The 13,757-nt window shown below is 33.5% G+C and overlaps 2 protein-coding genes across 2 annotated transcripts; one reads left to right on the forward strand and one right to left on the reverse strand.

Moving 5' to 3' along the window:
* The first annotated feature begins 4,575 nt into the window (after positions 1 to 4,575).
* On the forward strand, positions 4,576 to 8,467 carry LOC127837016 (uncharacterized). Its single transcript, XM_052363712.1, has 7 exons — positions 4,576 to 4,615; positions 5,012 to 5,200; positions 5,458 to 5,505; positions 5,992 to 6,048; positions 6,737 to 6,766; positions 6,940 to 7,009; positions 7,269 to 8,467. Exons 2-7 carry the CDS (start codon positions 5,026 to 5,028, stop codon positions 7,414 to 7,416), a joined length of 528 nt encoding a protein of 175 aa, XP_052219672.1. The 5' UTR covers positions 4,576 to 4,615; positions 5,012 to 5,025; the 3' UTR covers positions 7,417 to 8,467.
* LOC127840017 (putative nuclease HARBI1) lies at positions 8,036 to 10,995 on the reverse strand. Its single transcript, XM_052368406.1, has 6 exons — positions 10,461 to 10,995; positions 9,372 to 9,473; positions 9,040 to 9,117; positions 8,786 to 8,892; positions 8,462 to 8,652; positions 8,036 to 8,169 (listed from the first exon to the last, which is right to left on the reverse strand). Exons 1-6 carry the CDS (start codon positions 10,993 to 10,995, stop codon positions 8,166 to 8,168), a joined length of 1,017 nt encoding a protein of 338 aa, XP_052224366.1. The 3' UTR covers positions 8,036 to 8,165.
* Positions 10,996 to 13,757: the final 2,762 nt, after the last annotated feature.

The raw sequence follows: 13,757 nt of genomic DNA on the forward strand, positions 1-13,757 counted from the left end.
TATTTTCTGGAAAACATAACTCTTACAGTTGCTTCGCGGTAAGTGACCAATTGTCAAAAATATATTTTATGCATGTGCTGGTTTTGTCTATTCTGCAATGAAAAACCACAAGGATAGCAGTTAACTTACGGATCAGTAATTACGCACAAACAGACTGAACAATGATAACACGTTTTATGAACGATGTAATAATTGATGTATTAAAGTCTAGTCAGAAATTACTGGGGAATGCACTTTACAAGATGTACACGCTGAATGTGTTCTTACTGTCTTGAGGTTGCGTTGCTTGGCAACTGTGTTTCTTTTGTCCATTCTTCAGAGGGATGCGGCGTTATTTTATGTGCATGGAAAATGTTCAGAGGCTTGAACAAAGGGGGACGTGTAGAGTTTTGAAAAAGATCCCCGCTTATTGTTCCGGGAGATTTATGGATATATAATTTCATTTTCAGCAGAACATCGTCTCTCAGTGCACACCTCAGCGGTAATTATTTTATCCATTAAGTTTCAGCAAATGCTGACCGGAAGTTGCGGACATGTGTGCACTCTGTACTTAAACAAGTGGTGTCACTGTAAGAGAAAAATGCCAAGGAAGTTTTCCGAACCGAATGTGTGATATTGTTATTCAAAGTATAAGAACACAGACAAGTTTATTAAGAAAATTAGCATATGCAACACTAACAATAACAATGCAATACAGTAGAAAGAGGAATGATTTTACTCTGTACTGCCCTTCAGTGTTCCAAATCACTATATGAATTTGTGTAAGATTCCCTTCACGACGTAAAGAGTATTCGTCCAAAATAGGCAAAACAATACAATACTGGTGAATAAATGCCCAACACATGAACAATAAACGAAATACCATAACCCTTTATGTCTTTAAGAGAAGAGATAGTTATGGTGCTAATGCCATTTCTATTGAAGTTATTTATCATCAAAAGAAGATTCATTTAAATTACATCAATTCTTGCAGAGTTTGATTTATTTCCCTTATAAGAAGCGAGACAGACTTACGGACGATAGGACAAACCGAAGTCTCGCTAAATATTTCGTATAATTAAATGAACACGTAAAAAATCAGTGTTCTTTATAGCAATAGCAAAATTTACAACGCAAATTATGGTCTGGTAACATAGTTTAAATGAGATACAAAATGCTTGTTTTTATTTTTTTTTGTGTCACAATATGTTCCATGTGAATTTTCCGCGACGATATCTGCACATTGACAATGTATATTCCCTTTAATGTCACCACACAACATCTAGCGTTGAAATTTTCGCTATTGCTATAAGAAACACTGAATGTTCATGGGTTAACTTTATTTTACGAAATATCCATTGATTTTGAGTGTAAATAAGGCTTCTAACCATAGGCATGAAATTAATAATAAATGTATATCAGGCTTTACTTGGCCCTCGGTTCAAACGTGTATTTGATAATTTTATTAACATGCATTCTAAACACAAAAACATACTGGTAGAAACGTCACTTAGGATTTCATTACGTTCGAATTCATAAAAATAATACGTCTACTTGTTTAAACAAAAATACATCATAGTCTCGTTATGTGCACCTGATTAATAAAGATTATGTGTGTCTTGTTCTGTGAAAGCTGGTCATAATGCATGTGCGTAAAATGTTGTCCCAGATTAGCCTTGCAGTCCGCACAGGCTTATCAGGGACGACACTTTCCGCCTCAACTTGATTTTCGGTAAGGAGGGACTTCCTTGAAACTAAAAATACCATTAAAGCGTAAAGTGTCGTCCCTGATTAGCCTGTGCGGACTGCACAGGCTAATCTGGTACGACACTTTACGCACATGAATTAAGCCCAGTTTTCTCAGAACAAGACACATATGGTGTTTATACTACAATAAATCACGATACTATTATATTTTATATAATATAGGTTTACTCGCTATTTCACCATCACATGAGTGCATCTAATCTGGTCAAGTGAAACGTATACGGGTTCAGTGTTTGTTTGAATAGTGCAACGGCACCACATGTGCTTAATGTGTTTCTTTCGAACGTTTTTGTCCTACCATATTAATACCACGTTTTTTTAACTAATTGACTATAAAACACAATAATTAAATACAGCACATGCTGTTTACATATTTTATTACGTGTGCCAATGTACATGTGTTTTTTATATATATTTAAATACACATGTACACCAGATACTAAAAAATACAAACAATTCATTAAAGTATATGTGATGTCATACTGGCTTTCAGGCCGTGTTGACTGAGTATTTTACTAAGGCTTGGTTGGCAAATTAAGACGCACGTGTGTTGTAAGCTTAACGGTTTTCGATAGCACGCACTTTTGGCATCTCACATTGACGTTAAAGTGTTTAAACCTTAAACTGTAGCTACAGGAACATCTGGCAAAGTAGAATTACTGAAAATGTGCACGTATCTGATACGAAATCGTACCGAAGAGTATAAAAACAAGGCTTGCTAAAAACCGTTGAGTCGTGTAACGATATATCGCCCCCTTGGTGCAAAAAGGTACCTTTTTGAACCAATGGACGATATCGCCTGTGTTAGATAATATTGGAAATGTCATCATCGACTATCTGTAAAATCGAATATTTTAACCATCGAATCGAATATCGAATGTAAACGAAGATAACATTTACTTCTCCGCCTTAAATAACACCACTATCACCTCATGTTCGCGAATTATGATATCCTCGTCAAACGTTTCTGATATATTAAATATATTAAATCTTGCCAACGCAATCTGGTTGCGATTGTATTAGCCGTATGTTAGAAAAGAAAATACAACATGAATAGTTAATGTGCCTCATTATGTTGTTTATTATGTCATTAAATCGATGTATATTCATAATGTTGTGGAAAAAAAGCATGTATGATTCTCTTATTTAAAAAAAGTACGACTGCAATAACACTCACCGAGTATAACTGCTAACTTTTAAACTTGTTAATCAATCACAGTCTAGTTTCTGTCCAATTCGTAGTACTACTACACATTGATATGAGCCGTGCTCTGTGAACAAAGGGGGTTAATGCATGTGCGTTAAGTGTCTTCCCAGATTAGCCTATGTAATCCGCACAGGCATATCAGGGAAGACACTTTCCGCCTAAACTAAATTTTTGCTAAGAAGAAAATTTTTGTAAACGAAAAAAATCATAGAGGCGGAAAGTGTCGTCCTTGAGTAGCCTACGCGGACTGCACAGGCTAATCTGGGACGACACTTTACGCATATGAATTTGACCCCCTTTCCCAAGAGCACGGCCTATATGTGTCATCGTTTTAACAGTGTTGACACATTTATTATTATGTCAAACTGAAGCTCTAATTTAGCACGGTTGACGTCATAAAGTTCATGTCAAAATACACGCATGAGATGTAAGACGTACTTGCGTAAGTATAGTATATGGTTATGTTATGAAAGACAAGTAGGCATTATTAAAATAATGAATACAGAGATAATGTTTAAATGATTGTCTACCATTCATAATTCAGAGGTGTAACTTTCGTTATATTAAAAAGCGGCCGCCCAATTGAATTTATCAAGGCATTTCGTGACTCCTTTTATATCAAAGTGCTATAATAGCCATGTGGACGTTAGATAATAACGTGTTTTCGGTAGATCGTGCGTAAATGAGCCCATGTTAAATGGCAAGTTTCTATTGGTGTTTCACTTTTATTACATCACAAACCGGATTGAATGAATTTTCTCAACGAAGTTCGTGACTGTTTTGAAAGCTATCTTCATATATTTTACGAACATCGGATTAAGTTAAATAACATTTTAAACCTGGTATTTGGAAATCTATCTAAAACATTTAACCACACTTAAGTCGAGGCTTAAAATCATATTAGTAAGAAAAAGTTTATCTTTTGGTTGTACATCGCAAATCCTGCACTATCACTGTCTCTGTCACCAAAAAAATCCATCAACGATTGTTTTTAACGCAAGCATTAACCAATACGTGTCTCGCCAAAATAAATTTTGTTTATGAATGGGTACAAATCCCTTGATAAACGTTATCGTCTTAAAAAATAATAAAGTGTAGGATTTTTGTTTTTTACGTATTGCGATTCTCAGCATTGATATCCACCCATGAAGTATCATGTTGAAATCTTGTAGTATCTGAGATATAGCCCTGCAGCCAATTGTATAAATATGGATAACTTTAGCCAATCCAAAAGATAACCTTTGGTTAACTTTATCCGTTTTTGGATATGTTATCCAACGTGGTTATCCTATTGTATAAAAATGCAAGTCGCATTGGATATCTTTATCCGATTTGGTTAAAGTTAGCCAAACATAAAAAACCCACAATGCATATTTTATCTGGTTCCGGTCAAGACGGTTTCGCGGAAAGTGTCATTTCAGACGACAACAAAATGGCTGAAACGCTTTCGCTTCGTAAAAAACGTTCAGTTAACTTTTCCCATGAGGAAACTGCTCTAGTCCGTGAAGGTGTTATGAAATTTGACAAAGTTTTGACAAAGAAATTTTCAAGCGGCTCAACACCAGTCACCAAGAAAATTCAAGATAGATGGGGCGTGGGCCGAAATAACGGAAAAAGTGAATTCCGTCGGTCGTGCGTGTCGCACGATTGACGACGTGAAAGGTATGCGAACGCCAACATTGATATTTTTCGGCCATTCGTTAATATGAGATATGTAAATATATGTATTTATTAATACTTAACTGATGTATTTAGGTGTTAGTATTCCACATGCCGAAGTCGAAGAACAACGTCCGTGCGCATGTAATCATAGCGCCGTTTGAAACGCAATATGAATCCGTATACAATTTCTAGAGACTAATATATAGAGATTATGCATAATTACAAAAATTTATAGAGCTTATTGTCATTCCTTCAATTTCAGAAATGAACAATTAGCATTTTCCGTAAATATCTGACAAGTTTCAAATTGCGCAAGTGACTGATTGTAATATGTTGCCGAGATAGAATAAGACACAATTATGTAATCAGTAATTTTATTGTGTGTTATTTATTTAGAAAAATATCGGAAAATGGTCTCGAAGGCCAGAGAGTCGCTTACGATGGAGCGAAAAAACGCCCGGCAGACGGGTGGCGGACAACCGATGAAAGCCGCAGACACGGTAACGATGTCAATCATTGAAACAATGAAGGAAACGCCGTCCTTCAGTGGGATTCCGGGTGCTTCTCAATCCGAAACCACCATCGGTATGTGACCACCCGCGTACTTAATTATTAAAAAAAAATAACTATATTGATTATGAAAGCTCCACTGCAATTGTACCTAATTTATAAATACAACACAATCAGATTATACCTAAATCATAAACCACTGAAAAGAATTACACTGTCGAGTGCGTAATTTTTCTGTGCCAGCTACATACATGTATCTAACTATTCTTACCTTTCATTCAATATATTCACATAATTCCATTTTAATCCATACATATTTTTATTCTCGTTAGGTGCAGTGCGCAGCGCAACAGGATTTGTTGAGCTGCTCCAACTGGATGGTAATTAAATCCAATTTATTTTAATTTCCTTTGCAAGAAACAAAACACATTCCATGTGCCTCCATGTCGCTTAAAAATCACACTGTCACTGATAAACATTACACGCTTCTATGCATAGAATTTTCTAGATTGTGTAGTCTTTTAGAAGAGTTCATTTTTTTCGAAGGTTAATTGATACTAAAATAATCAATACTATGTACGCAAATGCCTTTAATGATTAGCGAGAAATTGGCATTATAATCGTACTATTAATATTCTTTCTTGCAAGTATGCTTATAATCTGAGAAATCACGCGTTTGTTTATAAAAGTGTTACATGCTCTTGTATGTGACATCTCCACGACTCCGACATTGGCGTAGGTCAGTTTGCCAAGGCAAATGAGGCTACTTAAGGGGAATACATAATATTGTTACTTTTAATAGTATTTAAATATGTATAAATCATTTTTATATATATTTCAATGATGTTCATGTATTTACATTTTAGACTTCCTCAACTTTGCTGACGATATTCGTCCATTCGACGATGATGAAACAGTAAATGGTAAGTTATATTGTAACTTTTACTTTTTTAAATACATGACTTTGTAATAGCAACATGTCAAGGAAAGTTAGATAGCTTGTCATTAATGTTCACTTTCATCCAACAATGATAAGCAATTAATATGGAGCATTAAGAAAAACACACAAATGACATTACATAACAATTTATCACTCAATAAATCAAGTATTATTTATTTATTTATTGTTGTACATGCATCAAAACATGGCTTTAACAATAGTAATAATTTACTTACACATTTATACAAAACAAAATTTAACATTTTGAAATCAGTGATTTTGTTTGCCCAAAATTACAGCCTCTTACAAAATGTTTCCCAAATGCAAAAAGTTAAAAAAAAGGTTGTTTTTTTAACAGCAAAAAGTAACTTTTTTTCCAATTGTTGATCCACAGTCACAATTTTTTATTGCACTGATTTGTTTCAAGCTTTAAAAAAAATAAGTTGCACAGCTTGACTACCAACTTTTGAAATTGAGTTGCCCAGGCCAAAATCTACTTGCCCCGGGCTCACGGTCAACCACTAATTTCCATCCCTGATGCAGTTATAAATAATTGATATACTGTTGCTCTTAATCATATTGACTATATATGTTTAAAAAAATCACAGGAAATTATAATAAGTTAATATTGTTTTCTAAATTATTAATAAATGATTTCATTTTTTTTCCAGAAACATCAAAAGACAGCAGTGCAGATCAAGGTAAATAGCATAATTGGCTTATACAATCAAGAAACGCCTATTGACCACACTTATGAAGTTAATAAGATAAGTTAAATGCATTAAATTAAAGTGTTTTATTCCATAGAAAATATTGAAACTTAACATTGTAAATAAGTATTTAACAAGATGTAAAATAAATATCTGCATTTCAGTTCTTAGTGTGCCTGTTCCTGTGAATAATAAGGAAATTAAACCAAGCAGGAATCCAGCTATTGGTAAAAGGTATATCCTAATTTTTTTCTCATTTGTTACATATTCAAACTTTGTGTAATAATTTCATTTATTTAATAAATTTAATAATATCATTAAGGAAATCAAATTTAAATGGAAAAACTCTTAGACCTTACTTAGATTTAAAAATCAACATAAACACTGCAGATGTATGACATAATAAATAAGATTTTGTTATTAAGTTATAATAACTTATTATTTATAAATGTTTATGGTAAAAAATGCTACAAAGCACTTTCCTATAAATCAGGAAAGAGCAGACCCTGAGGGAACTGCAGATGGCATATTATGCTGGATCCATTGCAGTTCAACAGGAAAAGTTGCTCCTTATGAAATCCCAGAGAGAGTTTTTTGAGGAGGGAAAACTCATGATGGCATTTGCCAAAGACAAACTGTAAAAGAATGTCATAAAACAACATTTTTTATCATTTTGAAAAAAAAAATCTAAAAATGATAATAAATGATACAAATTACATTTGTAGCCGGGGTTTGTGTAAACAACACAATGGGTTTTAAGTTCCAAGTTTTTAATATATGTGAATGATGGTCAGTGACCAAGACTTAGTGTAGAAAGTGGCAATTGAAAATAGCCAACTACAACATCTACCTCTTGCAAGGTTTTACATACAAGTGACTTAACATTTAGTTACTATTTAAAATTATATGGATGAACATGAAATCATCTCACAATAAACACAAAAATGTAAATAAAGTAAGTTAGAGAGTAGACACTCAGTTGTAGACAGTGTTTACAAGGTGCATGAGAAAATTCCTGACCTATATTTAAATACATCTGTTCAATCAGATGATGGCTGACCTAGTTGTCAGTTAAATGTAAACATAATGGATCTCTATAATTATGCACAGGGAAAATAATCAAAATTATTAAACTATATATTTATGAACACACATTTTAAAGACTTGTTTTGTCTTTATCAGATGTAAATGAACACACATTTTATAGACTTGTTTTGTCTTTATCAGATGTAAATGAACACACATTTTATAGACTTGTTTTGTCTTTATCAGATGTACATGAACACACATTTTTAAGACTTGTTTTGTCTATGTCCGTACATCAGTCTGAATACTATTACGCCATACATAGATCAAGTCACCCATGGTGCCTTGTAATGTCCGTCCGTCTTCATCTGCAATTAATGTTATTTATTGATGATTAGTTTTATTACTCATTATTATTGTTATTAATATTGTTATAAATATTATTATTTATTTATGTTATAAATGGTTTTTTAATATTCAATATTATTATTAATATTATAATTATTGTGCATTGCTTATTAATGTAATGCTTTTGTTCATTTTTAAGCTAGATTTAAACAGCCTTTTACTTGCTAAGTAAAATATTTTTAACAAATTTATTGCACATAGTCATAACATTTGTTTCATGTATTCTTAGCATTGAATGAATTATTTTCAAACCTGAAATAGTTTGCAGTTATTGCATCCCTGATAGCCTGCCCGTCAGGGTTACCCTCAAGCTGGACAAGTGGTGGAGGTTGAGGGTCTTCTTCCTCTGGGAATGCCTCCCTCTCACCCCATGCCTTAGCGAGATTGTGCAATACTACACATGCCAGAATTATTTTTGTTACCTTGCCCGGCTTCATTCGTACCTTAATGTTTAAAGAACATTATTAAACATTTTTAAATTAAAATAAGTTAATTTAGTGCATATTTTTTAGATATTTCATGATATTAAACATAAATGTTTTAGTGCTTATTAACACATTAATACTTAATTAACACCTCTCCATGAAGGACATGAAACCTCCGCTTCAGTACACCGAATGCTCTTTCGATAACATTTCTTGTCTTTGCATGTGCGTCATTGAACATCTGTTGCTGTGGGGATCCTGGTGTAAATATGCTATAGTTACAATATTAATTTCAAACATATAACATAAACATGAACTTAGACATGTGTTATAAGAAAAGATTCAGTACAATGTGTTTTGTAAAGACCGGTAAATTGATAAGGTGTTCAACAGAGAAGCACTCACCAGGATGAAGGTAAGGTGTCATGAGAAACTTCCTGCATGGATAGGCACTGTCCCCTAACACAATTCCATCCTCCAAACCTTTGAACAGAACAATTAAACAACAATTACATAATGATCCTCTTCTAAATGTATATAATTTTTGGGGGAGATCAAAGGAACATTCCCAGTGGGGTTCGAACCCATGACATCCAGTTCGCTAGGCGGACATCCATTACGCCACGGCGAATAACCTTTTATAAGTATACATTTATAAATGAGAAACAGGAACATGCAGAACAATAAATGAAATAGCATTAAAAAAAAAATCAATCCATTTTAGAATATGCGCTTACCATGATGATGGGCTTCCAAATAATCAGATAGTACTGAGGTTCTGAAAACATGAGCATCATGAGTACTTCCAGGCCATGTGGCATTTATGCTGGTGAATACACCTGAAATATGATTACATAGAATATAATGTATGCAATTTAACTTTAGACATTCCGTTGCAGTAAATCATTCAAATAGTATGATACATCTTATTATTAAAATGTAGCAAGAAAATAATTCTTTGTAGCCTCTTTTACTGTATATTCATCCCCTTAAGAGTGAAATTGACTTTTTCTACTGAATGAAAAGAATTTCACCACAAGTGAGACATTTAATTAGACATTTTATATCTTTCCAACAAAAGTATTGCAAAATAATTTACAACGCACACCCTAGCAACCACTAATTTGTCTGTATCTTTCCTATCAATCTGTTCAATCAACATTTTTATAGGAAAACATAAATCTTTTGAAGTAATTTTGATATAATCATTAAAAAATATATCTTATAGACTAATAAACACAAAAACACTGTTTAAAAGTGAATATTTTCAAAATTATTGTTTTCTCTCTAACAAAATCTAAAATTCACATGTTTTTAACCAAAATAGAACATCTATGTTGTATGTTTTTTAAATAAGCATTACTTACTTAAGTTTTTTTCAGAAAAATGTCATAATTACCAAAATAAGGGGGTGGATGAATTTATAGGGTTGGATGAATAGAGAGGAAAGAAGGCTTTTAGAATTCCCTGTCTTGTGCCTCTATAATACAAAGGATCAGACTATATTTGAACCATGAAACAGACTTTACCTATCTTTATTTAGAATCGTTACGTCATTTGAACTGAGTACATGTGAGTTTTTGGGCGCAAAATATGCATTACACTGTGGAAATTTGGACTTAAAGGACGTGTGTTAAAAGAAAAACTGAATAATAAAAAATCGTACCAGATCATAAGTAAGTGTTACAGAATCTTTGATCTGGTGTGTAAAACAGCAGGATGCATATAAATATAAATAAATGGATTTATAAAATGAAGGGATACTCAAACTTGAAGGTAAGAACTAAAATTATGTTTTGAATTTTTGTGTACAAATTGATAAATACCTCGATGGTCGCACGTTGCCTGTACATTGACACTGTGATAGTGCTTTCTGTTCACATATTGCTCCTCGTGTTCATGGGGAACAATGATGCGAACGTGCGTTCCGTCGATCGCCGCAATTACAGACGGAAATCCAGCGATTTTGAAAAAATTCTGTTTAATAATTGATTTATGTCTGTCCGTCGTCGGGAATTTAATTGTTTGGTCTTTCAGGTCACACAGTTCGTCAGTTACTGTGGTCACTACCCTTGAAACCGTGGCAATGTCCACCCCAAAAGTATCCCCTATTAATTGCAAAAAATTTCCAGAAACAAAAAATCTCAGTGTTATCAATATTTGCTGCCTCGGTGTCAAGGGTTGATTCCGTCCAGTTGGTCTCTCAAGTCTATGTCCGATCAGTCGTTCTATGCGGTCAATGCTGTCAGGTGTACATCTAAATCGTCGTCGTATTTCTTCAGGGTCGTCAGTTTCCGTAAATCTGTCTATTCGTCGAAATTGTCTTGGTCGTCTAGCGTTCGGTATGTCAAAGTCAGCCATTTTGTCAGCGCGTTCTTCATTTGGATAAAGATAACCGACGTCAAATATCTTGGCTAAATCTTATCCAAAACTTAACCAGAACGTGAACCGTTTTGGATAACTATTTTTTTATACAATCGCTAACCGAAAAAGATATCCTAAAATTGAAGATAACCAAAAGTTATCCGCTGGATAAGAGTTATCCATATTTATACAATTGGCTGCTGAAAAGTAGCATCATAAACAACCAAGGGCCATAACTCTTATTTAAGAAAGTGTATGGTTCTTGTGCATGACACTTCTTCCCATTATTTGTACACACCATGAAGTTCCATGATGAAATATTGTATCGTATCTGAGATATAGTCCTGAAAAGTTATCTCCTACAAAACAACAAATGCATTCACTGTTATTTAAGAAAGTAATAACACTTATCCTCGTTGATGTCCATTCACCAATAAAGTTTCGTGTTGATATACATGTATTATATAGTTTCTGAGATATATCACTGAACAGTTTTGTGCCAGACGGACGGACTGAAGAACGGACGGATAACGCCAAATCTATATCCCTTTTGCGGGGGATAACATAGGTGTCAAACATTATTGGCTTTTCGAAATTGCATCCTCACATTTTCTTCGTCAATCTTTTAACGTGAACCGTCTGTTAATTACATTGAGTGCTTTGTTCTTAAATCGTTCTTCAAAAGCAAAAATGCATGAATTAGTTTTAATAAAATATCTACAGTATTCACATGTTTTGCGTTAATGTTTGTTAAAAACAAGATCGTAATGAATAACCTTTCAACTTTGTTTTGATAAATTCAAATTCGTGGTCTTTATTCTTAAAAAACACACTGTTTCGAGAATTGAGATTTATTTCAACATGCATAAACATATACATTTAGTTTAGTTAATTATTTACAATGAGTTTATTTAAGTTAAGTTCGAATATTTTATAAAAATGTTGTGAACGAATTGAACTTTTTGTACTATATAAGGTAAATAATAAACTAATAATGAATGGACTATTACTCAGTTACGTTACACGGAGCATTTTCTTTTGTGTTTGGTTTGTGTTCAGTGAAAGTGGTGCTATGGAATTTTTTGTCAGATTTAGGTCTTACATGCTTGGGATTGTTTGCTTTTTCCAGATCTTTTCTGACTAAACACACACAAACACACACGCACGCACGCGTACAGTTTATGGTCCCGCTAACACACGGGAGATAACTCTTATACATGTTGTTACTTCACGGCAAGCTTACAAAAGAGTTGTGGTTCTTTGCCCGTCTTATTTAAATGTACACATTATGTAAATATACATTTAAAACTAAAGGATTCATAGATCTGCACAAAGTTTGCATTAAGAGCAATAACTATGTAAATCCTTAAGGTAAATTAATGATCCTGGAATTCCAACATCAATCCTTGCCGAAATATAATCCGCACAAGAGACAGAAGGTATGACGGACGGACGATGCGATCATTGTATGCCGTCTTTTGGGGACATGCACTGGAAACATAACAGCTTTGAAAAAACATATTCAAGATAGAGAATACTAGGTCGGTGCCGAATAAAGCAAAGTTTATTTTGCGAGGCTTAGAAAATCTGAACCACGAGCCTTGGCGAGTGGTTCAGATTTTCGTGCCGAGCAAGATAAACTTTGCTTTATTCGGCACCGACCTAGTATTCGATTTATCCCATCAATTTTCTTAGTCGTAAATTATTTCTTTAAACATAGAATAGGAAAATCGAACTAGATGGAAAATCCCAAGGATATTTTAAGCAAACATTGTTTCATTATTTTAATCGTGTCGAGCCTAATACATTACAAAAATATCAGTAACCAACCTGTTTTTCGTTTATCATACCTCTACGTCCCCGATTTCTAAGAAATAATGGAAAAAAAGACACTAAACAACTGCATCTTTAGCGTGAAACAACATGCATTGTGTCGTATGACGTGTTAATAATGACGTCACGAGTACGCGCACTTAATATTTATAAATAATGTTAATTTGCTTTTTGAGTTGCATTATGTTTTAAAAATATATTACATCTTGGTATCAAATTGTTTGTTTTGTTAAATCTGATTCGATTTTACTAAAAATGATTACTTTTTATCCCATCATCAGACGTGCATTGTCGAAATAAACCACTGTGAAATAAATTTACCTTTATTTCAGCAGTGCTGAAATATAGCTGTCACGCGCGGCGAAGAATGTTCATATTACTCGGAATCAACTATAAAGTAATCAGTTTTAGTAAAATCGAATCAGATTCAACAAAACAAACAATTTGATACCAAGATGTAATATAGTTTTTACACATAATGCAACTCAAAAAGCAAATAAACATTATTTACAAATATTAAGTGCGCGTACTCGTGACGTCATTATTGATACGTCATACGACACAATGCATGTTGTTTCACGCTAAAGATGCAGTTGTTTAGTGTCTTTTTTTCATTATTTCTTAAAAATCGGGGACGTAGAGGTATGATAAACGAAAAACAGGTTGGTTACTGATCTTTTTGTAATGTATTAGGCTCGACACGATTAAAATAATGAAACAATGTTTGCTTAAAATATCTTTGGGATTTTCCGTCTAGTTCGATTTTCCTATTCTATGTTTAAAGAAATAATTTACGACTAAGAAAATTGATGGGATAAATCGAATACTAGGTCGGTGCCGAATAAAGCAAAGTTTATCTTGCTCGGCACGAAAATCTGAACCACTCGCCAAGGCTCGTGGTTCAGATTTTCTAAGCCTCGCAAAAT

The sequence above is a fragment of the Dreissena polymorpha genome, chromosome 7 (assembly GCF_020536995.1).
Source record: "Dreissena polymorpha isolate Duluth1 chromosome 7, UMN_Dpol_1.0, whole genome shotgun sequence".
NCBI lineage: Eukaryota > Metazoa > Mollusca > Bivalvia > Myida > Dreissenidae > Dreissena > Dreissena polymorpha.